Source organism: Coloeus monedula (assembly GCF_965178545.1).
Source record: "Coloeus monedula genome assembly, chromosome: 4".
NCBI lineage: Eukaryota > Metazoa > Chordata > Aves > Passeriformes > Corvidae > Coloeus > Coloeus monedula.
This window is the reverse complement of record NC_138784.1, coordinates 46168917-46195653: the sequence shown is the minus strand read 5'-3', so window position 1 is coordinate 46195653 and position 26737 is coordinate 46168917. Positions and strand designations below refer to the sequence as shown.

Below are 26737 nucleotides of genomic sequence, written 5' to 3'. Positions count from 1 at the left end.
GCTACCACAAATGCATCCTGTTGGGTATACACCACTTCTATTTCTGTCTTTATCAGGGATTTACAGAGTAGCGAGTTTCTTGTATCAAACTAGTGGCCTCTAACGAAGTGCTTCTCATTTTCTGAGTTCCAAATTCAAGCCGCTGGAAAATAAATGCAGAAATATCAACGAGACTCTACCATATGCATACAGCCTTCTCAGCACTGCAACTGTTCTGAGGAGCAGAGCATCCCAATAACGTTACACCAGGAAAGCCCTAATAATGCAGACAGGACCACAGCATGTACCCACAAGTTCAAGAAAGAGCCTATAGCTGAATTTCACCCAGCTCTAAAATTATGGCTAGCACTCCTACTGCTGAACGACCTCTACCCTCAAATAACCTGTACATTATATTCACTGAAACTGTGCTTTGATTAAATGAAAACCAGCCCAATTTAGCAGACATTCTTTCATTGAATCCCTCTATGCCTTAGCTTTCTCTGCAATATATGATGATAATGCTACTAGCTCAGAATTTTGGGAACTCATTAGTATGGGCATTCAGATACTCTCCTAATGATTACTCTAGAAAAGCCTGCAGGAAAAGCAAAAGAAAAAAATCTGTATACAGATAAATACTTAACATCATGCAGATACAGAGAAATAACTTTTCTATTTTTTTAATTCAGTGAGCAGTTTCCAACTCGAACTGAAGGATCATGCATTAAAAAAGTGATCATATAATGAAGGATTATCATAATACACATCATAGATAGAAAACTTAAGCAATGAGCAGTGAATTCTTCAAGCTTAATTTTTATATATGTTAAAGTTTGCATGTAATTATACATAATTTTATGTTCAGATGCAAACAGAAACTATTAGACTTTTATTTAAAGTCAAGAACTCTCTGGCAGATAAAAAAAATTAGTAAATTGAATGTCTATGTATTTTCTTATATAAATAAATAAATTAATCCTGAGATGAACTTGGCTGCAGCTAGTGACCCAAATATTTAAAAAAAAAAAAAAAAAATTAAAAACATCTTTGAAAGCTTAATTAGCATATTTTCACAAAAGGAGATTATTCCTTAGAACAAAAATTAAATGACATGGGGAAATTCACACTATCAAATACATACCATAATTACTGTATATTACTGCAAACATGACACAAACACCTGGATTAAGGATACACAACTCCATTTTCATAACTTCGAAGCAAAATTAATTCCAATGGAACATCATGGAGGCTCTGGAATAGCTTGGCAACGTCTCAAAGGAAAAACTGTGACATTATTTAATTTTCCTAAAGCAAAGTGAAGAATGAGCCTGTACTTATTAAAACAGAGGTAACAGATGAAACACAATATTCTCAGGGTTTCATTCACAGATAGGCTTACTTCACTTTTATTGTCTTATAAATCTAGCCAAAGTTGTAGCATTAAAGAAAAAAATTATCTATTTTGACTTTGTAAAGTATCACTAGAGTAACTTCCTGAAGGATGAAACAAGACAGGAAGCAGTTTCATTCCGAGAGACCACTCTATAAATTCAGGCCACTCCTGTTTATGCTGGGGAACTTACTACAAGCAGTCTGCGGTGCAGCATGTGACTCAGGCCACTGGGAAGTTTGTGTTCAACAAACTGGAATAAAATACTTAGAACAATAAAGAAGGTCTAATTTCTTGATTTGTAATGAAGTGTGAATAGTACTTAATATTCCTGAATCAGCAAAAGATAGAAACTTTAGGGTAAATCTACCTAAGGAGATCTGTATCCAAAGTCACCTGTGACACTGTTGAAAGCACATAGAGAAGGGGTTGTCCCACTCAAAATTATCAGATTTTCCTCACTCCCTTGCTCAAGTCCCCATTTTCTTTCATCTTTTTTGTTCTTCAGCAGGACTGTGAGAATTTTTCCAGCTTCTTGCCTGTTTTCCATTACATGCGAGGGAGTCTCATGGAGGCAAGAAACCTTTCCCCAGCACGCCATTTCCCCACTCTGCACACTAGGCTAAGCAGAGACTGGCTTGCGTAACATGTTTGAACATGGCTACCCCAAATATCCAGACTGCACTTTTGCCTCTCGGTAAAGAGTTAGGGGACTATGCTCACTCTTTGAACACTATTAAGTGCATCTCAGCTCAGAACCAGACATTGACCCTGCTCTATTCATCAACTGCTCTTAAACACAGCAACCCTGAGAGCCTCAGAAGCCCCAAAATCAAGAATTGATAGAAGACATAGGAGCATATATGCACTCCATTTCAGTATTTTCCTAAGCAATTTTCATTGCTTACAAAGACAGTTTGCAACAAGATTCTGGGTAAGACATCTTACACTAAGGTTTAAAATTCAGAAGTAGTAGCAGCTCAGCCTAATAAACATTTTTTATAATATCTGGAGATTAACAGTCATAGATTCCCCTCAGAGCTTTAAATGCTATCATGTTTCTGCAAGCAACAGGAACTGATACTCAACTACTTTTGATAACCCTTTATAGTAAACAACTTCAAAAACTGTTTTTCATTAGCTTTTTTTTTCAGTTATATTAGACACAACTGTAGTTAAAAATTTAAGTCCTATGTTTTAAGTGTGATTTTCAAATTAGATATAACATCAGCATTTGACCAATGTACTAGGTTTGAGGGGATTTGTTTTCCAGTTACTCTGAAAATAAAAATACTTCCTTTTATCTGGGCAACACAACAGCATTCAATGCAATGCACCTATCTATCAGCAGCCTATAAAGCCAAATCCAGATTAAGCATATCACTAACAGATACATTGAAAATCATAATTAAACAACAACAAATTTCTTCCCTTTAAAGTACATCTGCGGGTATTCATGTGTCGTCACTGCTTTAAGTTCTTATCTGCTTGGGCCATTTTAATAGATTACTTCGTTTATATGTTATTTGGTCAGTATTTATTTACTATTTAAGTTTTCAGAAGTGTTTTTCTGGCACATATTATACTGAAATGCATAAATTGTCACGTGTATTGTCTGTCCACACATTCACAGTTGCACAAACTACTTCCCCTTTCATTTATGCCTATATTAAAGTTAGGTAAGGCAACGGCTTACTCAGAGAAATTTCAACATAATTTTAGCTACTGTAGACTGTCATTTGAATTGGTAAAAATATAAAGATGAGACAGTGCTACATGATGAGGAAATATTGCTGGCAAATCTGCAATACTGAGAACTTTCATACTAGTAGGATTTCACCACTTTGACTTCTAACAAACATCATGAAGTTACTAGGTTTGGTTTTGCTTTAAGTTAACTGGACCTTCCCCATCCAAGTATGACACTGTAATTCTTAATCTACAAAAACCCTTTCAGTCTGAGCCAAATTTAATCTGATCGTTTCTGTATTTCTGAGCATGGTTCCTTTTTAACATTCAGAAGAACTCTCTCAGTTTTGCATCTCAATCAAACTTTCACACATTCAACCAGAAACATGAATCACACTAGTGCTATTTCAGGGAACAGTGTACAGCTATAGTGGCAGGGGGAAGTGTGCCATCCACCAGATGACACTGAGGTCGTCATGAAGTAATGTATGACATTAAAGGTAAAGGTAATTTACTAAAACCAAACTTTTTTTTTTTAAAGAAAAAATTTGCACCCATTTGCTGTAAGGACATTCATGACTTCTGTGCTATAGACCAATGCCTGCTAGAACATCAAAACATTTTTTGCCACTGAGGCCCTAATCTGCATTACAGTTATGATAACTTAAAGCAGCAAATTTTTTTTGCCTGCAAGAAAACTGTATGAATTTAATCTTTGTAAACTTACTGCTGAAGTATTGCCAACCCACAGCGTTCAGCAAACCTAAGTCAGGACCTACAAGAGAATTGGGATTTCAAAAGTATGGCAGTTTTGAAATCAAGTGGGAATGCATGTACATATTTATTTTTACTTCTCCTTCAGTTGCATTTAGGGTTTTCTTGCTTTGTGTTTCATACTTCATTACACAACTGAAAAACCATCAACTTTGAAGTGCTTATAACTTAAGAGTTTATGACCATAAAATTCACTGATTCCAAAAGGTGAACCTTTGTGAAGAACAGCAAGTACTAAAAAATTACAATAATTACAGATCACATTTTTTTAAAGTGCTTAATCAATTTACTTGGGTATTTTCAATAGCGTTTACGTAGCCAAATTTTCCGTCTGTTTTATTTCCTGAGTAGTAATACCATAAAGTTGAAATGAAGAAGGTACACATCCTCTTGGAAGATTTAGGAGGGTAAGTGTCATAAATTATTTAAATAAACACCTTAAGAAGGTGGGTCTTTTCAATGCAAAACTGTTTTTAATTTTTTTTTTAAAGATTATCTAACCCAAGCCTCCTGAGGTAGTCAAGTTCCAGTAACTGTACTAAACATTGTGTACAAGTGTGCAGAAGTAGCCTGTAATGCTGCACCTCCATCTTCCCACCTTTGCTATGCTATTTAGCATTTAATTTCATGCATAAGACCTTTCACTTATGATTTAATGGTGTACCATTGAAGACTAGTCACTTACGGTCTACATTAAGTAGCAGAATCTTTAAAAGAAACTAGCACACTAACACATAATAAAGAATTTTAAAATATTATTCAGTAAGAAGGGGTAGGGCTTGCTGAGTAAACGCCCCTTCTTGAACTGTACATTTGTCACAGCAAGTTAAGTAAACAGTGAAGTCTTTAGCTCAGCATCTGCAGCTACTCCAACACTTCAACATTTTTTATTAAATATGGTTGAGCTACGTGTTACTAAAATTTGCCAAATTCACCTTTCTGGCCCTCTCCTCTACCAGAAGTTCATCCTGTAATTTTTGTGCTTATTTTTACATTGCACCTCTATTACATGCTGTCTGCAGTCTTAAGAGGGAATTTACTGGATTCTCTACTCCATCTAATAGGTTGCATTTTCAAAAAACACATACATAGCACATGCACATACAAATAAAATTAACTTCCGTTTCTAAGGATTTATAGTTTACTGTTTAATAAAAGTAGCACACAGCTAGTGATACTAGTTACACTAATCAGAATGTAATGTTGCTACAATTCAAGAGCAGCACAAGCAAAAATGGAAATGAGCGAGAATATTTCACCCACCAGAAAGCAAATGCAGAATTAGTGGAACACTGACAAGAGCAACTGTGGCCTGCTCCCTGTAAAGCAGCAATACTGCAGATAGGTAATAAGCACAAAATTTAGTATTAAACATTCAAGAAAAAAAATTTGAAACTGCAACACAGGATACAGCTGCTAGAACAGAACATTCACTTAACATAGCTATACTTAAAAAACCCCAACCAATAGAGAGGCAAAAAAACCCACGCAACCAGTACTGAATAGTGACAATTCAGTTATTGGACCTGTCCTGTCTGTCTGCAAGAATTCCTTTAACACATTTATACACTGAAAGTCATTGTATATGATAACACTTTGGAACAGTACAGGTTTTATTTTACAAATAAACTCATATTGCATTGATAAATACTATACAGAGATCAATAAAAGGACTTTTTTCTAAACAGCAAGATTTTTTCCTTTTCCCTACTTTTGATCTTTGACTCTTTAATACGCAACAAGATATTTCATAATTCCTTAATATCAAGGTAATTTTCGTACATTTAAAAATTCTAACTTCTATCAGAAATATGTCATTTCCTTTATTTACTACCATTAAAAAGCATGCATATTTAAGACAAATAGATCAGGGGGAAAAAAAAAAGTCTTAATGCACAAGCCCCTTCTCTAACTCGAAAACGGAGGAGCCCCGATCAACATTAAACAAACAAAACCTATGGTGTCATACTAAAATCATTTTCACAACCTTATCGTAAGGATCTCCACCTGTTTCAGCTATAAGCCGAATAACCAAGCTATAAGAACCAAGACATCGTTAATGTAAAACAGTAATTATTACCAAGCTGGCATCGCAAGATCAGAGTCCAATAGACATTTTGTACCTTGGTGCTGGATAATGTTACTTGAAGCATCAGCCTAATAGCCGGTTTATTCATAAGGCACGCACTAAAATGAAACAAACAGTAATTAAGTGCTGAGAGTGACCTAGTTAGCTACACAAGGAGCTCGATCGTCCTGTCATTCATTACAGGTTCGCCGGAATCCGACAGGAACGGTCCCGTCCGCCCGGGCTGCGCGGGACGGAGCGGGGCGCAGCGACCCCCGCGCGGGCAGCCCTGGACTCCGGCCCGGTGCCGCCAGCCGCTCCCGCAGCGCCGAGGTCTCCGGGAGCTGCGCCCCGGCGAGGGCAGCGCCAAGGCCGCCTGCCTTGGCCTTCGCCTTCCCCTCCCCCGCGCCGCAGCTCCGGCAGCTCCGCGCTGCAGCCTCTGACTCGCTCGCTGCTCGCGTCCCCCTTCACCTCCCTCTCCTCCCTCCCCCAACGCGCGCGCTCGAGAATCTCCTCTCGGCGGCGGGAGGGCGGTGAAATCCTCCGCTCTCCTCCCTCCGCGCTCCGTAACGCGAACGAGCCGCCGCCTTCTGTTCCTCAGCCTCGGCCAAGTCGGCGTTTGTTGACAGGCTCTGCCGGGCACAAAATGGGGCTGCCGCTTCCATGGGCGCCGCCATTTTGTGAGGAGCCTCCGCGCTCCCTGCAGCAGCCGCAGCCTCAGTCGCGGCGGCCGCGGCAGCCCAAGCGCCCCGGAGCGGCGGCCGGGGTCTGTGTAATGGTTGAATAAAGTGACCCCGTCTAGGGAATCCCCGGCTGACAGTTACGTAAGGGACCGTGCGCAATTGCTGTGCATAGCATGGAAACCCACCTAGCCCTGCTACGCAACTTGCCTGTCCTCCCCTCTGCCTCCCGCTCCCCTCACAGAGCGCCCGGGCGAGCGGTGACTCACCTCTGCCGACCGCCCCTCGCGGACGGGAGACCCCCTGCTTTTAAGGAATTTCTAAGGCATGATTAAAAACCACCGCCCTCCCGTGAAGGGAGGTTTGGCTGTGTGTCTAAAAGAGCGATTTAGCCCCCCAGTCGCTTGTTTTAAACCTCTCTGATTTGTATTATCCTGGCTTTGGCAGTCTTATGCATACTGTAGCTGAAATAGCAGAAGCTCAGTGTCAGAGACAGGAGCTGCAGACCAAGATCCGTAGGTCTAATTTTAGGGGAAGGGTGGGGGGGGAGAAAGCTCTTAATGCTACAGTGAATTAGACACTATGCATTTCATAGTCTGAAATCCTCACACCACCTCTCTATCCACACAGAGAGGGCAACTTTCAGTACAGAGTATTAATTTGAAACTCGGGTATTTCTCTGTCCTTCCCCCCCAAACCATGAACCCAGGGCAAATCTTGCATTATTGTATCTGTCTCTGTATTTAAGCTGAAACAGCATGCAAGTCAAAAGGAAAAAAATACTCTGAAAAATAAAATTTTGTTTTCTGAAGTTAGTACATGGAATAGAAAGGAATTGCAGTTTTCCTTCTTTAAGTGTTCACTGGGGGCCATCGTGTGCCATTGATTCTAAAACACAGCTCCTTACTGACAGCTCCTTACTGACTTTAGTGAGTTCTGCTTAAAAAAATCCCCAAGCCTGTAGGCCCGATCTAGTTTTGGATTTCAATGTACTGGTTGTGAGGGGCAAATGTTCCTTCAGTCTCTTAAACTGCAGCAGGCACTCACCTGCAGCTGTTTGCATGCCAGGGAAGGAAAAATGCCCAGCTGGGCACCACTTGCTTTACCCGAGGAGCAAAGGTTTGATGGAAGGCATGCTTCACCCCATGGGCCCTTTCTTGCTCCTGTGTACCCCAAGTGGCACCAAGCTCTACTATGGTCAGCGTGCAGGTCTTGTTCTGGGTTTCCATGTGGAAAACACGTCAGGAGGTGAGTGTTTACAAACACTGTGCACACAACAGGCAGAGGGGAAGCGGCTTGCAGTGCCACTGGGGGCTGCTGCCCATCCAGAGTGAGGGCCAAGACCTTCCTCCATTAATTTTGTGCTGCATGTTCTATTCGTCAATGTACAGAAATATATGGGCGGTTTAAATTGCATACAGCAGTCTTGAGGCACTTAGATTACAGGCCATAGTATCTCAAGAGGCAGAAGGAAAAAAAAATACTCATGGAGTGACCCCGAGCTCAGGCTCCTACTGACAAACCTCTCTAGGGTACCTCCAGCTCGGGGGAGCGCTCGGCATTCTCCTTTGGGGAGTTTTAAACCCCTCATGCCTCGAAATGAGGGGTTCCTGCTGCCCCCCCCCCGCCCCCGCCGTGCCATCCGGGGCGACTTCCTGCCCTTGGAAACACCTCGGCCCGGGGGACTCGGAAAGTTTTCCGAAAGTCCACATCCCACCAGTGCCCCCTTCGGTTGTTGTTTTCTCTCCCCTTGAACTCAGGGCGTTGGGTTTAGTCCAATTAAAAAATTCGTCCCCGCTTTCCAAATCCACCTTTCCCGCCCCCCCGCCCCCCCCACCCCCCCCGCCGGCAGCCAGCGGAGAGAGGCCGGTCGGCGCGAGCCTGGCACGGGAGGGCCCCGCACCGGCCCCGCGCCCCGGAACAGCCGGTAGTAGCCGTTTTTTTCCTCCCTCTTCTCCCTCTCCCTCGCCTCTTTCCGCCCGGCTTTGTGTGAAGTTTGCGGCACATTGCAGATGAGCCCTTAGCGGCGAGAGGAGCCTATTGTTCCCCGCCAGGAACTGCTTGCTGGGGCTGTGCTGGCTTTTGCCTTTGGAGCTGCCTCCTGCAGTACCTGAACCGGCCTCCGGGGCCCGCTGTGTCGCGCTCTCGTCCAGGCAGAAGCACGGCGGCCTCAGATCTTTTTGTCTGAGCGAGAAGAGAAGTGAATCCCGCTGCCGCCGCCACCGCCGCCGCCGCCGCCGTAGCTGTACAGTGTGTGTGTGTAAGGGAGCGAGCGAGGGAGCGAGCGAGCGAGGGAGGGAGATCGCATGGAGCCGCGGCTGTAACACACACACACTGTCAATACCTCACTCCGGCTCCCCCCCCCGCCCCACCACAACAGTAACCCAATTCATTGTGTGATCCAGCAGCACCATGTTGAGTCTCATGTGCAGGCTGGATCGGCTGGGTTTGTGGTGCTGAGAGAGGCAGCAGCCGCGGGAGGAGGAATTACTGAGAGGTGCCCCTCTCCCTCCCTGCCTCTTCGCCCGTGTGTTGTGTGGAGACAGGACTCGCAATTACCACACTCTCGGGGCTCCCTTATTCCTTTTAAACTTTTTTTTAAACAAGCCCCTCTCCATGGCTGATCCCCGGCCGAGCACGGGCACCTGGGTCTCCTAAAGACAAGGAGGAGCCGGGGATTGTTGTTGTTGTTGTCGGCCGTTTTTTTTTTTTTAATTGGATTTTTTTTTTCTACGAGAACCTTTTTTATTACAAAAATGGCAAATTCGACGGGTAAAAACCACGCAGACCAGCGGAGAAAGGGACTCGCTTTCCTGGACGAGCTGCGGCAGTTTCACCACAGCAGAGGGTGAGGAAAATGGGGAGATGGAACGGGAGGGGGGGAGGCTTTTAAACCGACCAGATCCAACTTCCAGCCCCTTCCCTGAAGGACACGGCAGCCCCAGCGAGGGGAGAAAAGGGGGCAGAGCTGACAAGTTGTGGTGTTTTGTGTGTATCTCCTTTGGCAGGTCTCCTTTTAAGAAGATCCCCGTGGTGGGTGGGAAGGAGCTGGATCTTCACGCTCTCTATACCAGAGTCACCACTTTAGGCGGATTTGGGAAGGTGAGTGGAAGTTTTAATTTGGGTTTCCCTCCCACTAACCTCTTCCCAAAAGTCTCCTCTGACCCCCGGGGGTGGCGGGGGGAGCCGGGGTGGCCGGGAACCGTCCTATTTAAAGCCGGTTAGAGAAGGTGGGGGGTGGAAGGAGGAAGCGAGCAGACAGGCAGGTTGGTGGCTCGGCCTTGTCGGCGAAGCGATGAAGGGGGACCCGGGGGTACGGCGCGCACCCCACTCCTGCCTCCTTCGCCTCCGCCGGACCCCCTCGCCCCTGCCCCCCTCCCGCGGGAAGGCGAGGGGGGAGCAGGGAGCTGCTGGGCGGCGAGAGGAGGCTTCTTTCGGCTGTGGTGGCAGCTCTGTGCGTGTCTCTCTTGCAGAGGGAGAGACAGAGGAGAGAGTCTGAGTGCAGTTTTAGTGCAACTCAAAATTAGCGGGCATGTTTAACATCGATAATCGGCACGGAGCATGGGCTAGGGAACGATCCTCGCAGCCGGGGGGGGCCGGGCGCTGCCCTCCGAGCCCTTCCCGGAGAAAAATAACAAAAGGGGCACCCAAGACGGTGTGTAATCAAATAGCCATCTTTAGGCTTCAAGGCTGGGGACAGAAATGTAGGCCTCAGAAGAAAGGCCTCTCTGTGTCTGTGGATCTGCGTTGGGGGGACCCCCCGGGCCGGCGCCCCCGCGCCCCGCAGCCCAGGGGGCGCCCCCGCCAGCACTTCCCTGCATTATTTTAAACTTCTTTGGGTTTTTAACGGACCGCGTTAGGATTTAAAAGGGGGCGACAGAGGGACTCCGGATTGGTTATTGTCCAGGCAGTAAAAACAAAAACAAACAAACCCCAAAACAATACCACCCCTCCCGGCCGTTCCCCCCGAAAAAAAATAATGTGTATGTTAAAAAATAAATGCAGTAGAAGACCCCTGAGAAGCAGGATTATTCCCGAAAGGGGAATTCTACCGACTGTCAGTAAAATATATAGTCCTAAATCCCATATACATTCATGTTTGTTTCTTTTTATATATTTATCTATTTGCTTCATGGCAGCCTGTGTTTTTTTTGTGATGTTCGCTGTCAGCAGCATGTTTACGTGTACGTTGTGTATCTCGGCCTGTGTGTTGTTTTTGACAGGTATCAGAGAAGAATCAGTGGGGAGAAATTGTAGAGGAGTTTAACTTTCCCAGAAGTTGTTCTAACGCTGCCTTCGCTTTAAAACAGTATTACTTGCGGTGAGTGCTATCAAGCTGTTGCAGTAGTATTTTTGAGTGCGGGATTATATTTAGTTTTCAGTGTGTACAATAATAAAAATATCCCTACTCTTTTAAAATGCTGTAAAATGAAGCAGAAAAAACTTGTAATTCCTTTCCTGTCTGGGGCAGTGATCAGTTAAAGGTGATTCTGTTTTGTAGTTATTTTTGTCTTCCATTTGCAAGCCTTAAACTTTGAAGGGATCCCAAGTACACAAACAATGTATGTCAGAGGCCATTTTTTCTGATTGTTTTAAAATGACTGTACTAAAGGACTGTTACTAAGAGAGCATGTTATTGTAGTTACAAAAACTTAGGTTAGTATTTGGAGCACTGAAATATGTTGATATATGTAAATTTGTTTACTGCTTAGTGGGGTCAGACGTTGAATAAAAATGCATCTGCAGGAAGGTAGACTGCTTTGCACAAATTATATTGTTATCAATTACTAGGAGCATATATTATTGTTTTCTATTTTAGAGTGCAAAGAGCTAAGTAATTTTTTTGTTACTTGTAAAACAGTAAATTTCTGCAGATTTTAAAAATAGGACTGCATTCCTTGGAAATTACATAGATTATTTTTTTGTGATACAGGTTATTTTTCATTGTGGCATGGAGTTCATACTGAATATTTTAGATTACTGTGTGTGGTACTATTCAGTTACTAGATTATGGGTTTTTTAATTAATTTTTATTAAGTTTGGGTGATTATTCTTTGTGGGAAAGATTTTTAAATTAATGTGTATGTAGTTGTTTTAAGTGCTATATATATGGATACTTATATTTCATTTAGAATAAAGTTATATGTATGTTGGTTAAAGAATGTAATTTCCTGTTTCTGAAATAAATGTGATATTTTTTCATCACAGTTAATGGTAATGTAGATGTGCAATATATACAAAATAAGTATGGGCTTTTGGATTTCTGTTTTGGTGAGCTGAGTACAAACAAGCTTTATCTGTCTCTGGTTTGGCCTTCTGAATTAGGAAATGCAGTAATTGTACAGGTGCACTTTCTATTGGTTGTCCTAGATTGACTTCCAGCTTGAAGCTGTAGAGTTCATAGCACAGTGGAGCAGTTACTGAGTTACAGTGATGTCTGGAAAACCTTAGTCAGATAGTTGTAGTTACTGAAATTTGGGGGGTTTTTTTGGTGGTGGCATATGATTGCTTTAAGATCCAGGTTAAGAAAAGAAACTACCATTGTTAATAGCTTTAGCAAAGTTTATGATTGGTGGTAGGCCTAGAAATTAAGTGGAAAGCTTGCTTTAGGATATCCTTCCCTCTTGGTGTTTGTTTTTTTTTTTCCTTTCCTACATAGTATTGAGATAGTGTTGCTGAAGATTTGTCACATTATAGAAAGCAGTTTTTTGCTTCTTGAGTTTTTCTGTTGGACCATGTAATTTGTTATTTGACTAGATTTTACACATAATTTGCAAAATGATAGTGTTTTGGGTTTTACCCTTTTTTTCTATTTCCATATTTTGTAAGTGTTTGAATGGCCTAACTTTTTACAGTAGAAGATTGTATGTCATTTCTGTTTTCATGTGTATTTTGAAAGCCATTATATGCTGTGACAGTTAACACAATTAATGTTAATTTAGCCTTCTAATGACTATTAATTTTTAATAAGGTATTACTTTTTAAATTAAAATCAGACATACAAAAATTTTATTTTTATTATTGGCATACTGGTATTGACATTATTTAAAATACAGTTGTTGAATACATATATAATTGGTTACATATAAATAATTTAAAGGGTTTTTGTTTATTATGAATTTAGGAAAAGTTGATAAATGGTTAAGGTGAAGAATCTTTAAAAATTTCTTATCATAGTGTCTGTGATTAGGCCATTCTGAAATAAACTATCAAGGTTGGTGGTTTTGGGGTGGACTGGTTTTTAGCAGTCATTTTGGGTTTTGTTTGGTTTTGTTTCTTCTTAATTGCTGCTTTACTCACTGTTGCTTCTCACATAATCTAAGTTGGATGTGGTCACCTCCTTCCATGTGCAGTAATAAGATTGTATGTACACATGTTTCTCTGCTAGGTTAACATTTGTTTAGCTTTAACCTAGAAGGTGTAAGGGGGACAGTATTTGGTTCTAGGGAAAGAAAAAAATGCTCTAATGATAAATTTGTTAAGAGGGTCTAGCTTGTCGGTGTTGAAGAACATAATCTGAGGTTTCTTATAAGGCCAGATTTTCATGAACTGCTGAGCAATTACTCTTGGAAAAAAAAAGTATGTCTTGTGAACCTCAAGTATGACTATAATCTTGGCCTCACTACTGTAATGACTTTCCAAGCAAAGCTAGACAAATTGAGGCCTATCAACTTCTATTTCAGTTTTCATCCAATCATGTGTCATGTGTACTGTAAAGTAGGGATCTGCATGGCAGATGGAGACCCTGTTGAATTCAGAGGGATTCAGTGGTGTGCACCTATATGAATATGTTTGCAGATTCGGATTTGGGATGGTTTGGGATAAAAGTTGCTTCTTTCTATGAAACATCTGGCACAGTGTGTTGACTGAGATAAGATCTCAAGCTACATGGACCACTTGCTTGTTTTTCTGTGTTGCCACTAATGATGCTGTTATTTTTGCTTAAAATTATTATGTAGACAAATTAGAAAGTTGATTTATTTGTGTGAGGTCAGTAGTCCTGTTGGCTTGATCAAACTGAATGTTTTGCAAAACAGTCATTGGGTTATGGTTTTTCTAAGCAGTTCTTGAGGTGTGTATTTTTGGTTAAGTAACTTTTTCATTTGACTGTTTTGGAACTTTGCTGTGTCTCTTTGGGAATGTATGTTAGGCTTCACTAAATAAGTGAATTGTTTAAACTTGTGATACAATTCTGATAGGTTTTATGGTAGGTGATAGTTGAATACATGATAGCCTACCCTATCTGCTCCTTCTCCCTTGCATTGCCCTCCCTTTTCTCTCACTGGAAAAAGTAACTTATAATAGGAAAAGTCTGAACCATTCAAACTTAGTGCCTGTGTTGCTTTGAGCTGTCTGACAGGTGAAGTAATTTATGCACTGTGGTTCTTAGTGAGCAGTCAAAAGCCACAGTGCTGATAACCATTGATAGACTGTACTCGTTAATGTAGTTCTGTAAGATTTTACAGCAACAGAGAGTGTAATTCCCTTGGATGTAATGCAAATTGGATGTTTCATCTCAACTGAGGTGAATTAGTAAAGCATTTTCTAAATGCTTTTCGAAAAATTATTTTATAATGTTAATGAAAATATTTTAGTATGAGGTAATACATGTAAACATCAGTAATGTGAACATACTTTTATGTTTTTGTTGGTAAACATACAGTAGGTAAAAAGCTAACATGGAATATAGCCTGTTTTTAATCTTATTGGTTGATTAGGTTACAGTCCTACAAAGAATTGGGCCAATGTGACCTCATGTGCTGGTATAAGGTTCTGTTGGTTTTCATGGGAGTGTAAGCGATACATTTATTTATGTTGTGGATCTTCATCTATTTTGGGGAAGTGAGAGACCTTGTAAACTTAAATGTGTGAATGAAGTATGCCTAACTGAACTGAAAATCAGTTTGCTTTTTAAAGTTATTTATCTATATTAAGATAAATTATATGAAAGAACTAGCTGTAAGGTAAAATAAGTTTGCCTTAGTTCTGCCGAGAATTCCTGAAAGGTGGGCAGCACATGCATATTGTAAGCTTTTGGCAAAGGCAGTAGTAATTAGCTAATAATAGTTTAAGGTGAATAAGAATATGCTGTTGTAAATATTGGAGAGTTAAGGGGAAGTCAAATAGAGAGGAAAGAGGTCAGTTCATAGATGAGAAGTTGCATAAAGTTATTATTAAGACAAGCCATTATGCTGAATTTCCTGAAATTCCATATATAGTAGGATGAAAAACAGTGAGCAGTTAAAAATCAGAACCATATGAAGTAGTTATTGATGACAAATAGAGGGGGTTCTTGAAAGATCTGAAGATATTTATAAGTCATTTGATCTTCAAGATGCCTCTAAGAAATTGCACAATAGTACTGATTTCTTTAAAAAATCAAATGAAGGGGAAAAAACCCCATGCTCTTAAGAACTAGATAAAAGGGATTCTGTTCTTAGTAATGTATTGGCAAAAATATCAGGGAAACAATAATACGAAGCCTGGAATTTTCTAACCGAGAATTACTTTAAGAGAGGTTTTTTGTTATTCTTGCTTAGTGTTTAAAATTAGGATCTGATACTGCAACAGCATCTGTACACAGTTCAGTGAGTATGGAGAAGTACAGGATTGGCTTGTTTGCCAGATCTGATTGCAGATTCAAGGCCCAGTAAATGAATAGAAAGTTGTAGCTATAGTAAAATATTACATATTTTTTAAAATTCAAATACATCTCAAAATCTCTTGTTAAGAAATTATGTATATATATGGATAGTCATCTTAATGAAATATTGAATGAAAGACCATAAACAAAAATAGAACGAAGTATAAAGAATAGATTTGGTGAGTCACAGCAGTTTTAGGTGCTAAAAGAGTATCATCAGTGCTTACATATGCATGTAGTAATACAAGTTTAGCCATTTTAGGTATATTTAGTGTCTGCCTTGCTTAACTTCATGAGAGGTTGAATACTACGCTTGCAGCATTAGCAGGCAGTGATAGAAGAGTTAAACACAAGTCAGGGCAGAAAAGAAAAGGTAATCTAAAGAAATTAGGCACATTGTTGGAAAGTACAAATGAAAAATGCAAAGCTAAAACAGTCGAGGGCCCGTAATCCAAAACAGGTATTCATTGTGAGGGAATAACCTGGAAAACAGTATTGCTGAAAAAGGGATAGGAGTGATAACATGGGCCTGATAATTCTGTCAGTTGTGTGCACCCAACTCCCTTTCATATAAAAGGGATTTGTGCATACTTCGACAGGAAGGACAGGTCCCAATTTGCAATATGATATATAGACTTTGTAAAATTCAGGACGAGTTTAGGTTGCATCCACAGTGGCACTGAGCAAATATTAGACAAATGGGAGATGGATTTTTGTACAAGATTATGGGACTCTGTTTGGAGTACTGTTTTACTTCAGAGCCTTTGCAACAGGTGGGGTAACTTAAGAGAAACTTACAGAAGAGCAACAAAATGTTGAGAAGGCTGAAGGGACTAATTGATTAAAAAAAAAAAAAAAAAAGACCTGATAAGTAAATATGTTTTGCTTGGCTCAATTAATAGTGTGAGAAGGGAAAAGCATATCTTCCAAGCATTTTGAAGGGCCTAAATAGTTGAAAGGGAGGTATTTTAAATAAAAGAAGATGTTGTGTTAATGTGTAAGCTGAGATAAAACTGAAGGAGAAAATTCAGAGCAGACAGCAGCACAAAACCCCCCAAGATATACCTGAACACCTTCTGGTATGAATAGTATGCCAGGCAGAGTACGGGGGAACCCCCACACCAGGCACTAACCTGGCCAGAACACCAATACATGTGCAACAGGTAATGAGCCAGGAATGGCAGAGAAAGAGACCACCTGACCGTACAGGTTTGGCTCATCCTTGAGTAATGCCATAATGAAGGCTATCATCTTGCATAGCTATGGACTTGACTTAGTGGAATCTTTTGCACTTAATTTTGTCCCAAATCCTGCAGTCACTGGCAAGACAGGAAACAAATACATGGATGACATTTTTATGATTTCTTCTTAAAATTTTCTTTTCCCCCCTCAAGACAAAAATTGTAATGTGTGTTTCAGTTGGATGTCTGAGGCCTTTCTTTTAAAGTCTGAAGTGAGTATTTTACATAGTTGAAGGGGGAATTTTGTTTGTGTTGTACTGAATCATACAGGTAACATACAATCAAGACTAGTGACTGTTCATGCCATAAAGCTTTATTTAGGAAAATTAAATATGTTGGTTGTTAAAATCTTAGAATGTCTCTCAAGAGATGTAACTTAATTGGATGGATGTTGTCTTGTCAAGGTTGCTGGGAATCTGCTCAGAGGAAAACAGAAGTTTTATAATACAACATTTGCGTTAGGACTCATCTGAGGAGAGCAAACAGCAGGTGAAAGGGGACATAGCTACCTTAAAATTGCTCTTTGTTAAAGTTACGCTGTGGTACCAGTTTACTGTTAAGATGAGTTTGGCCTCTATCAGAGTTTCTCAGCTTTTCCTTCAGTGGCTGAACTCCATTTTATTGCTGGAAAATATAGTGAAAATTAGTGCGATGAACATTAATATATTTTCCTGATAATTTTCTGCAAACTTTTTGTAGAAATTACCTAAGTTGCTGCTGTTTCACTGAAATATATTGGTTTATTTGGGGAGGGGCGGATGTTGTTCTTCAGTTTTAATACAGAATTCTGATTGTTTAACTTGAAAGCTTATCTGAGCAGATGTCAGAACTAATAATCTGCAAAGAGCAAGTTTCTGGTAACACTGTAATAACTGTGGTGACTTTTAGGACCTACTTAATCTTCTAATAATTGGTGGAAACTTCTATTTAAGACCATTTTCTATTCTTTAACTGAAACAGTATTTAAATGAATTTATGCCTTAAAATTATTAATATTTGTTGTAATGTCTTAGGTTTGAATGAATGCTAAGCATATTACAGCAACATCAAGAATGCATATGGAATGCAGGCGTATTCTTTCCTTGTGAAACGGAATAAGCCTGGGCTAAGAAAAGTTGTTTGGCTTGGTTTTGGTTGGTTTTTCGTTTGTTTAATTTTATTCTGGAGCTAGTAGGCTTTAATTACCTTGCTTATTTGCAGTTAAACCTCAATAGATAAGACTTTCATACTCTTTTTTTTTTTCCCTTTCTTTTTAACCCTTTCCCCACTTTTCCCAATAGTGAAATAGAGAAATATAATTTGTTCATTTTTACAGATGAGGTACTAGAGGTACACAGAGGTTCAGACTTCTACTTTGAGAGTGCATGTCAAATAAAGAATGAAACCCAAATACAGTAAAGAAGATTATTTTTAAAATATCGCTAGAATCCAGTTCTGACAGGAAAATTTCTTCATTTTGAGCCTTGGTTAAACTATCCATGAAAGGAGGCTACTATTACTGTCTTTTAAAATTCATCTTTAATCAGTAGCTGAGAAATCCTGTTTTATTTTTCAAACGGTGCTAATGTTATGTTCTGTGAACTGGAGAACTGAAAACTAAATATGTAAGATCATGAGAATGAGCTGTTTGTGTTTTGTTTTGCTGTGTTTTGTTTTAAAATGCTTTTTCAGAGTGTCGGAGTGGTGTTTTACAGCTTAAATGGGACTGCTTGGAGTAACTGTAGTATCAGTCCACATTATTACAGGACAACACAGTTCACAGAGGGGATTGGGTATAGGCCGGAGATCCCATCATGTGATCTTGTTTCTGATTACCAGTCTGATACATATTGATTCTGTGGCCTTAGTTAAATCATTTGCAATCTTTTTATTTATATTTATAAAGTGGCTATACTGATGTTTGTTTACCTGTCTCAAAGAGAAGTGTGAGACTGTGAGCTCTTTAATGCAGGTTTGTGTCTCTTCATGCTTCTATGTCATATCTTAAATATTTGAAAATAAATATAAATTAGGAAAGTAAAACTATTCGTAAGGTTGTTTGCCCTCTACAGTGTTGAGAAGCAGAAAATACAGCACAGATGAGAGGAAGAACAATCTTTATTCCTTAGGGAATAAATAAACTTGGGATACCTAAGCAGAGAAATAGTGAAACGGTTGAAAGAAAGAAGCTTATCTTAAGGAAGGATAATAAAACAGCAAGATGGTACCCAGAATAGTGATCTTAGGCTTTGCCTGAAGTACTAGATTAGCGAGCTAGATATCACATCTCAAATACAGTCTCCTTGGAGCAACAAGTTCAAGTCTTAAGTAGACCTGAATTACATTTTAAGCAATAAGGTAGTGAAGCTGAGTACTCCACTTTTTGTTTTCCTTTCTTTAAACTGAATGTGCATGCATTTATTTTAATTCCAGATAAATTGTAGCAAGGCAGCTATGCTCCAAGAGAGATCCCATATAACAGAGTTATAATAGAGTGTAGTTTTGTTGAATGATGCACTGGAGCATGTTTGTCTGTAAGACTGAACTGTCTTCATACTATTTTCTATTGGTGTGGGAGGAGCAACTGTTGATTATTAGTCTTTCAGAATAATTTATGGTGTTACTTGTCAATCCATACCTGCTTAAGAAACATAAAAATCTTGTAAAGTAAGGCAGTCATTCTGTTTCAGAGACCTTTTCTCTCCGAGTTTGGTGAACTTTTGACATGGTTGCTGGAGTTTAGACGAACCATACTTGTGGCTGCATGTGTTTCTCCATTGTTACAGGCTGTGACATCTGCTGGTTGGCCTCTGCCTCCCAGTCCAAAGGTTGCTATGCTTCCATGATAAACCAGAGATTCTCAGGTCTGTAAATCACCAAATCATATTACTAACTTTGAGTAGCTCTGTTCAAGTTCTTTGAAGTGCTGTAAATATCTGTATTACTGGAACGTAATGTATTGGGGAAACTTTCCTTTTGGGGTACATCCCAGGGGCTTAATTAAGCTAAATTAAACTAGTTTATTCTGGGGGTAAATCTTGCATGTTTTGAGTATATTACTAATTATTATGGCGTAAGATAGATGTAGAACTGTGTGTATGGGTTTGTTTGCTTATTAAATCTATATATTAGAAGAAAACTTGTAGAAATACACTTAGGAACAGTTCTTCCCTTACCTAGTTTTTTTTGGTCAGGAGTGTGCACTTTCTAGTGACCTCCATGAAATGATGTAGAATCCAGGTACTGGCCTGGTAAACAGTGCCATGTTACAGAATTCACAGACATCCTCTGTAATTTTGGGGGGATAGTATAGCTTTGAAATGTTGTAGATTACAGAGCTGTTTCTTGGATGGTTTTCACTTCCCCATACCGTCTATGAAACCCCAGAAAAATTAAAATTTCTAACAGTACATATTCATATAATGCTACAGTTATACAGTAAATACCTGAAAAAATCAGGAATTGCCTCATGTAAGTCTGAATGTGCAACTGTAACTGTGTTTCTAGAGAATATTCTTTACAGTAGAGCCTTGTGCTCTCCATGAGAAATGGGAATAAATTCCATGGCAGTATCAATCTATTGTATTAATGTACACATAATTCTGACTCATTGTTCAATGGGGTAATTGATTAATCTCAATATTAGTTATTTCTAAAGAGGTTTTGAGTTTGCTTTCTGGGCATCTGTTCTCCACTGTCTTGTCTTCCATGGTGTTACCCACGTAGGCCAGTTGAGAAATCTTTTCTTTCGCTTGTGGACTGCGGCGTATTCACTGTTGCGATACTGTTTATCCTGGCTGTGTAGCTCATGGGTCTTTCTGTCTCTCGTTCTCTGCTAATCATCATCTTCTCAATCTTTTGACTACAGGCCATAATTCATTTTCTGCTCCTTGTCCCCTTGATGTCTGTACCATTGACTGCACATGGGATATTTACTGTAATCAAATGGATTTCTAATTGTAAGAAAATTGAAGGAAAAAAAGGATGTATGCAGGTAAAAGGGCAAGAGGACAAAGCACTAAATGTCAGATGCCTAGCAACAGTAAAATACTGAATTTTACAGCAAAACACTAATAGATTCTGTGGTAGCTGAAAAACAAATTCTGCAGCTATGGGCATGCAGCATTCACAGGATCCAGATGAACCTATAAAGGGTATTTCACACACCTGAAAAAGGTGTTTTAAGGTACTGTGCAGGACCTAGTCAGGCATTGCAGCATTGGGTACATTTTACTTGTTCTTCCAAGGTCATTTTTGTAATTCTAGGGCATAGAAATACAATTTTTTTTTTATTATTTTTTTTTTTTGGGGGGGGGGGTGGAATATTGCTTCTGAGCATAGGTATGTGCAAAGGCTGCTCCCTGTAGTGAAAGCTTGCGTGTACTACCGTACAGCTTGGATTACTTTTAGTAAGTGGGGGTTTTGGGTATTTTTTTTCCCCCCAAATGCTTCAGATTACTGTGTTTCCTTCCAACTTTGCTGAACTTGTTATCATGTTTAATGCCATGTGCTTCTCTGTTTATGTAACATGAAGTTATTTGTTAGAAAGGTGATATGTTAGTCAATGCGTATGGTATCGTAGTAAAAACGTAAAAGGTTAGAAAATCAAAATGCAATACTTGGTGCCAATGATTTAATCATGTTTAGTGTTGTTTCATTAATATGTCCCGTAGTCAATATGCTGTTGTTGGTGAAATGTAATTACGTTCCTAGAAAGGTGGTAGATAAATACAATGGTTTTTTCTACTTAGATTTTTATGTTACCAGTGTACAAATCTCATTTTTCTGTAGTAGCTTTCATTCTCCTAATAAGCAGTTTTAATTATACTGTAAACAGGATTAGTCCAGCTGTTGAAGAAAGTGCTTCTTAAGATCAAAAGAAAGGTGACTTAAAAATGTTCTACTGTTCTGCACGTAACACTAAACAAACACCCAGCTTTCCTAAGCATACTGATACTTTTCTGTGTGGCTATCTGTGTGCCATAAATTTATGTGCCTGTTGGAAAGCCAAAATATTTTGCTAGTTTTATGGTGATTTGATGCTTCTGTAGGTTTGCTGTAAGAGTTGTGTTTGTCGACTTTTGACCATGTTGAATTGTCTCTAGATTTGCTTAGGTAGAATTCACACCTCTTTGGGTTTGGCCTGAAATTGGTGGTATCCTGTGTCAGTCCTGCAGTGCACTTGTAAAGGTCATGTGTGTAACATCTGGATCATGTGTATTAACAAAGAATGTGCCTGCTTTAGCAAGGATAGAAAGTAAACCAGTGAAGTCAATAAAGATACTTCAAAAACCAGGATACTGAAATTGGTGTAAAGAGTGTTTATTAATTGTTTTCAGGAGGTCTTTCTGTGTAAGCAAAAGTTGCAACTTTGGCAGTTGTTACCTTTTTTAAGGGTTTATGAAAGTTAAAGATTTTGTTCTTTATATGAGTAAACTAATTGAAGCTTGTTTTTCTTGGTGGGGAAAGTCAGCTGCTTAAGTAAGGAAAACAAAAAGCTATCACCATTATTTCTTGTTTTCAGAAACTTATCAAAGAATTTACTTATTTCTATTGTGTTTTCAGTGGTATAATGTACTCCCTAGTATTGCTCATTTCTGGGATCCACATTATCAAAATAAATATGACTAAAACAATTTTACATTGTGGAAATAATGGTGGAAAGTTATACTGTAATGGACACAAGAGAAATATCATTGTTCCCATATCATATAACATACAGTAACAATATAAATGTGTGGGATTGTGGACCTGATTGCTTTACTGGATGAATCTTTAAAAGGTGCCCAAGACAGGGCACCAGGGGGAAGTGACCCCCTTGTCCTTTTCCTCAAGGCTTTTCTTGGCTCAGATGGCATGTGTTTGCTATGGTTTATGGCTTCAGAGACTTCATGTATTTCTTGACTTAGCAGCTGCCCATTGCAAAGACATTAATCTGCTGAGCAGGCAGCCAGCTGATGCAGCTGTGCAGCTTTGAGGATGTAAGGTGCGCAGGTACTGCTGGGTTGGTGGCCTGGCAGGAGACACTTGTACTCTGAATAGTTAGGTACCCAGTCGGAGGCATGTGCCAACTCTGCTGCCAGCTGGGCCAGATAAAACACGGCTGCTTCTCAGTCACCTGTAGGCCAAGAGAGAGGAAAGACAAGCTGTTTGGAGGTATTTTAATGAGAGCAGGAGAGGAGACCTTTTGTGCATAGGTAGTTGAATTGCAAACGGAAGAAATACGGATGTTGAGTGAGCTGGATGCATTCATGCACTGGGTCACGAGACAGGAATGGGAATTTTGGAGAGACCACTGTTTGTAAAGGCAGATGGGGTAGATACCATAGAAGGAAAAGGAGGGGTTATGTAATCAAATGCTGATAAGTTTAATAGCCAACTCCCTAATTTAAATTGTTCATTGGATATTAATTGACTTGTCACCCAGATGTTGGGTCGCTGCTGAGTGAAGACTGGCATTTGTAAAGTACTGAGTTGCACCATCTGCTTCTCTACAGTGAGGATCTGATTTATTGGTACAAACCTTAGAGTGGTTCTTCTGCGTCTTTGGTTGCACTACCAGTGCTGCATGTGCAGAATTAATTTCTGTTGTTAGTTTATATTTTTCATTAACACTGAATTTACCTTTTTCATTTTGGTTTAAAAAAAATCTACCATCATCACAATTACTGTTACTTTTATCCTTATATTAAAATATTATAAAGGCATAAAATTGCATGTAATCAAATAAAGGATTTTATCTGTTCCTTAAATAGCTTGCAGGGAGAAAGGTCTCATCTTGGAGAATATTTTTTTGTGGGCATTGCTGCACTTAAGAAATCTAGGAAGGTTACTGTTGTAGAACAGTGAGAATTTCTTCAAATGCTGTTGTCACTTTGAGAAGATTAGAAATGTCTGTGTATACTTCATTTTGTATATTGATTATATAAGAAGTGCATACATTTTATTCTATACTTAGAGAGGGCATATACAAGTCTGGATGTCAGCTTAAGTTTGGGATAGATTGCATAGATTTCTTGTCCCACTTCTAATGCTGCATATATGTTAAGAATGAATTTTCAAGAAGAGAAAAAGATTTAATGGAGCAAACATTCAAAAATTCTAACCATATTTTTATACCTACCAACACAAAGGTTTAGAGACCAAGTTTCGATCTCACAGGTCGATGTAGGTGTAAGGTACACCTGTTTCTTTATGACATTTCTTGATCTTACGTGATACAAAACTGTTGCCTGTCCTGGGCCTTAGGCTTATGCAATTTGGAAAGACAGCTTTTAAACTCAATCTTCCCTAAGCAAAATATATAAAATGGCTGTTGTTTAAGACTACTCCAAGTTATGGCATGTAAGTTGCTCTGATCAAAACAATTAGTGAGTAGAGGGCAGGTGAATTAGTCAAAGATGTGGACTAACTGTATTTTTCATGCAACTCCGCAATTTCTACTATATTAGACAGATACTGTCATCCAGCTACATAGCTTTTGATTCTGCTATGATTGGAATTTCTTTGGAATTGGATTGGAATAGTTATTAATTGCTATTTTTTGCTAAAGATAATGTAGATTTGTGTTTAACAATAGCGCTTATTACCACTCTGTTTTGAACTGTCAGCCACACTTACATTCCCAGAGAATAAAAGTGACACATTATTTAAAAGGGGTACATAATCTCCTTTCTCTACCCCTTGTCCTACCTCAGTGCATAGAGGAAGGTAGAAAGAGCATAGGTCATCATTCTTGCGTGCTTATGTACATCAGAAATTATTGCTGTTATCTTAAATAGCAGCTTGTGGTATCCCTTTTCAAGCAGACAGTCCTGCTGTCGCTTGAGTGGCTGCTGTGCTGTTGGCGTTGGCCCCCAGTAGTGATACGGCTATGGCTAGCGATAAAAGTTCTGCTTTTAGGGTTATGGTAGTGGTGAGGACTTGGCTTGTTTTTAATCGTGGAGACCTGCATCAGGGTTCCATTGCTGCTAGAGAGAGAAGCTAGCAGATTCTAGTCTTAAATTGCTTATTACTGCTGTTGTTTATTTAATTGTTTACTTTTAATCAAGTTTTGTAAGTTATTTATATGGCCTTGTGGTTAATCTTCTGTAAAGAAAGGGGTTTTTTGTTTGCCTGCCTTTTAAATTTCTGGAGGCTGCCACTCTTACGTGGGGAAGTCCCATTATAGACTAAGCAGGAAGAATAATAAGAGAATATAGATTAATACCTGTCTAATATTTAGACATGTATTAATTATATATATTTTTTTCACACCTTTTTAACTAGGTTTTGCTGTAGTAGATTAAGTCTTGTTGCTTAAGTAACTTTCAGTGCTTAACAATTTTGTTGTCTCCTTGGAATTTTTTTACAAATGGAGATAAATAGGAGATTTGGCATCAGTGTAATGAGAATTACAGTGATGAATTAGTAATTCATTGATGAGATTGAATTAGTAAAAACTTCAGAAAGCATCAGAGTAGTATGTATGTGGATACTAAATGAGGAAGAGAGAGAAAGATCAGAGGATCTTAGTGAGCTTTAAAATGGAGGTACATGATGGTGACAGAGGTGGTTATTTCTCTGGTACTTTCAAGAAGGATGGGTAGGAATGTTTTGTTGGGACTGGCCCTAGAGTAGGATAGCTTTTGTAGTCACAGGTTGTCATGTAGACTGTTGTGTGTATATAGATTTTATATGCAAAAATATAATAATTGAGAGAATATTTTGTACTGGTGATCAAGGAGACAATAGATTATAGTAGGAAAGTAAAACAGTAGCATTTATCAAAGAAAGGGTGATGCCAGAAGTTGCAAGTGTGGAGATGGGTAGATTTATGGAGTAGGTTAAGAGAAGAGTGAATTATGCTTGAAAACATCTTCCTTGACGATGAGAAATTCTTGCATAGTCAAGACACATAATCAAAGAAAATTATTATAGAAGCATGAGAGTATTTGGTAAAAAGAGTACAAATAGCTTGGAGTTAATAATAATTACACCAGAGTTCTGTTGGTTATTATGAGCAGTATAAAATATAAAACACTTAGGGTTGAAAATAGAGTGTAAGAAATCAAGTGTAAAATGTGGAATTGTTAGGAAATTCTGTAATGTACCATCAGTAAGGGAACAAGAGAATCCTTACTACGGTTTTGGACCTTTTGTCAGAGAGGGAGTAGAGAGACATTTGAAAACAAATACTGTTAAATTACATGCTGCCAAGGCTCAAATCCTTGATAGGTGGATCTCTCTTATTGTGGGGGCTGAAATGCCAAAAAAGAAGATGATAAATTGCAGGAGCCTTCTAGCAGGATATTTGAAGCATTATTTATGTAATGTTTTATATTTATTTCCTAAAACCAAGTTAGGTAGGTTTCTGGGATTTGTGTTGTTGGTTGGTTATTTTGGTGTGTTGAGGTTTTTTTAAGCAGTTCAAATGGTATTAAAAAAAAAGAGTCTGTCAGAGAACGTATCAGAGTTTCTGTTCATTCTTTTTACTTTTTAAGTGTAATGTATTGCTCTTATGGACCTGTGTTAAGTGCTGATCAGTTCAAAGACCACAGCTGTACTGCTTGGCAATAATCCAACTCATGCCATACAAGGTAAGAACATCTTCCCTTAGAGGAAGCAGCTCCCGTGGAAGTATGTTTGCTGCAGGATCATGCCAATGAACAACAAACAGTGCTTACTTGCTGGATGTGACTGACATTGTGGCTTTACTTTTTTTACCTTTATATCTCAATCATCATGTGTTTTTCTCATGTTTGAGTGTTAGTGGGGATGTTAATTGAGGAATCAAAGGACATACAGACTCCAACGTAAAAAAAGAGAGAGAAATAAGTGTTGATCCAAGTGTGAAATGAGATCATCTGTAGGACTGATTTTTCCCTTTACGTCTTTGTCTAAAAAAAATAGATAGGTGTGCTTTTTATCAATAACACTTAAGTTACTGAGCAAGGGACATCTTTGTGAGCAAATGATTGGTTTTCCACCCCTTTTTCTTGTGTTACAGTAGTGATGTAGAATTTTAAAACTGGTTGTCAGCTGTTGGCTGCCTCTTGGGATACTCTCTGTAGCACCCAACTTTTCAATATTTGAGGTTTAAGTGCAGTCAATGTGTGGAGTCACAGTATGTTCCTTTTCCAGTTGTGTGTACTATGACATGTAATTGGGAGGCTATTGGCAGAGAAACAGTCATGAGTCTGAACTTAGACGCTTACCTGAACAAATGTATCTTAATCTTAGAATATATTGCATATTCGTATTCAGTAATGCAATGCAGTAGGTGAAATTGACTTTCCCTACGATTGG

General features: G+C 39.2%; 1 protein-coding gene and 1 long non-coding RNA gene across 2 annotated transcripts in view; one reads left to right on the top strand and one right to left on the bottom strand.

The window, feature by feature from the left end:
• LOC309572573 overlaps nucleotides 1–6997 on the bottom strand; it is a 48508-nt gene extending 41511 nt beyond the window's left edge. Inside the window, exons 1-2 of the long non-coding RNA XR_014226380.1 lie at nucleotides 6856–6997; nucleotides 5962–6025 (exon numbers count right to left, since the gene is read on the bottom strand). This is a non-coding gene — a long non-coding RNA (uncharacterized lncRNA). The remainder of the gene's footprint in view (nucleotides 1–5961; nucleotides 6026–6855) is intronic.
• A 1939-nt stretch (nucleotides 6998–8936) lies between these two features.
• Nucleotides 8937–26737, top strand: part of ARID2 (AT-rich interaction domain 2) — a 92390-nt gene continuing 74589 nt past the window's right edge. The window contains exons 1-3 of the mRNA XM_082280723.1: nucleotides 8937–9434; nucleotides 9595–9688; nucleotides 10810–10907. Of these exons, the coding sequence (XP_082136849.1) occupies nucleotides 9343–9434; nucleotides 9595–9688; nucleotides 10810–10907 (284 nt within the window). The 5' untranslated portion in view covers nucleotides 8937–9342. The remainder of the gene's footprint in view (nucleotides 9435–9594; nucleotides 9689–10809; nucleotides 10908–26737) is intronic.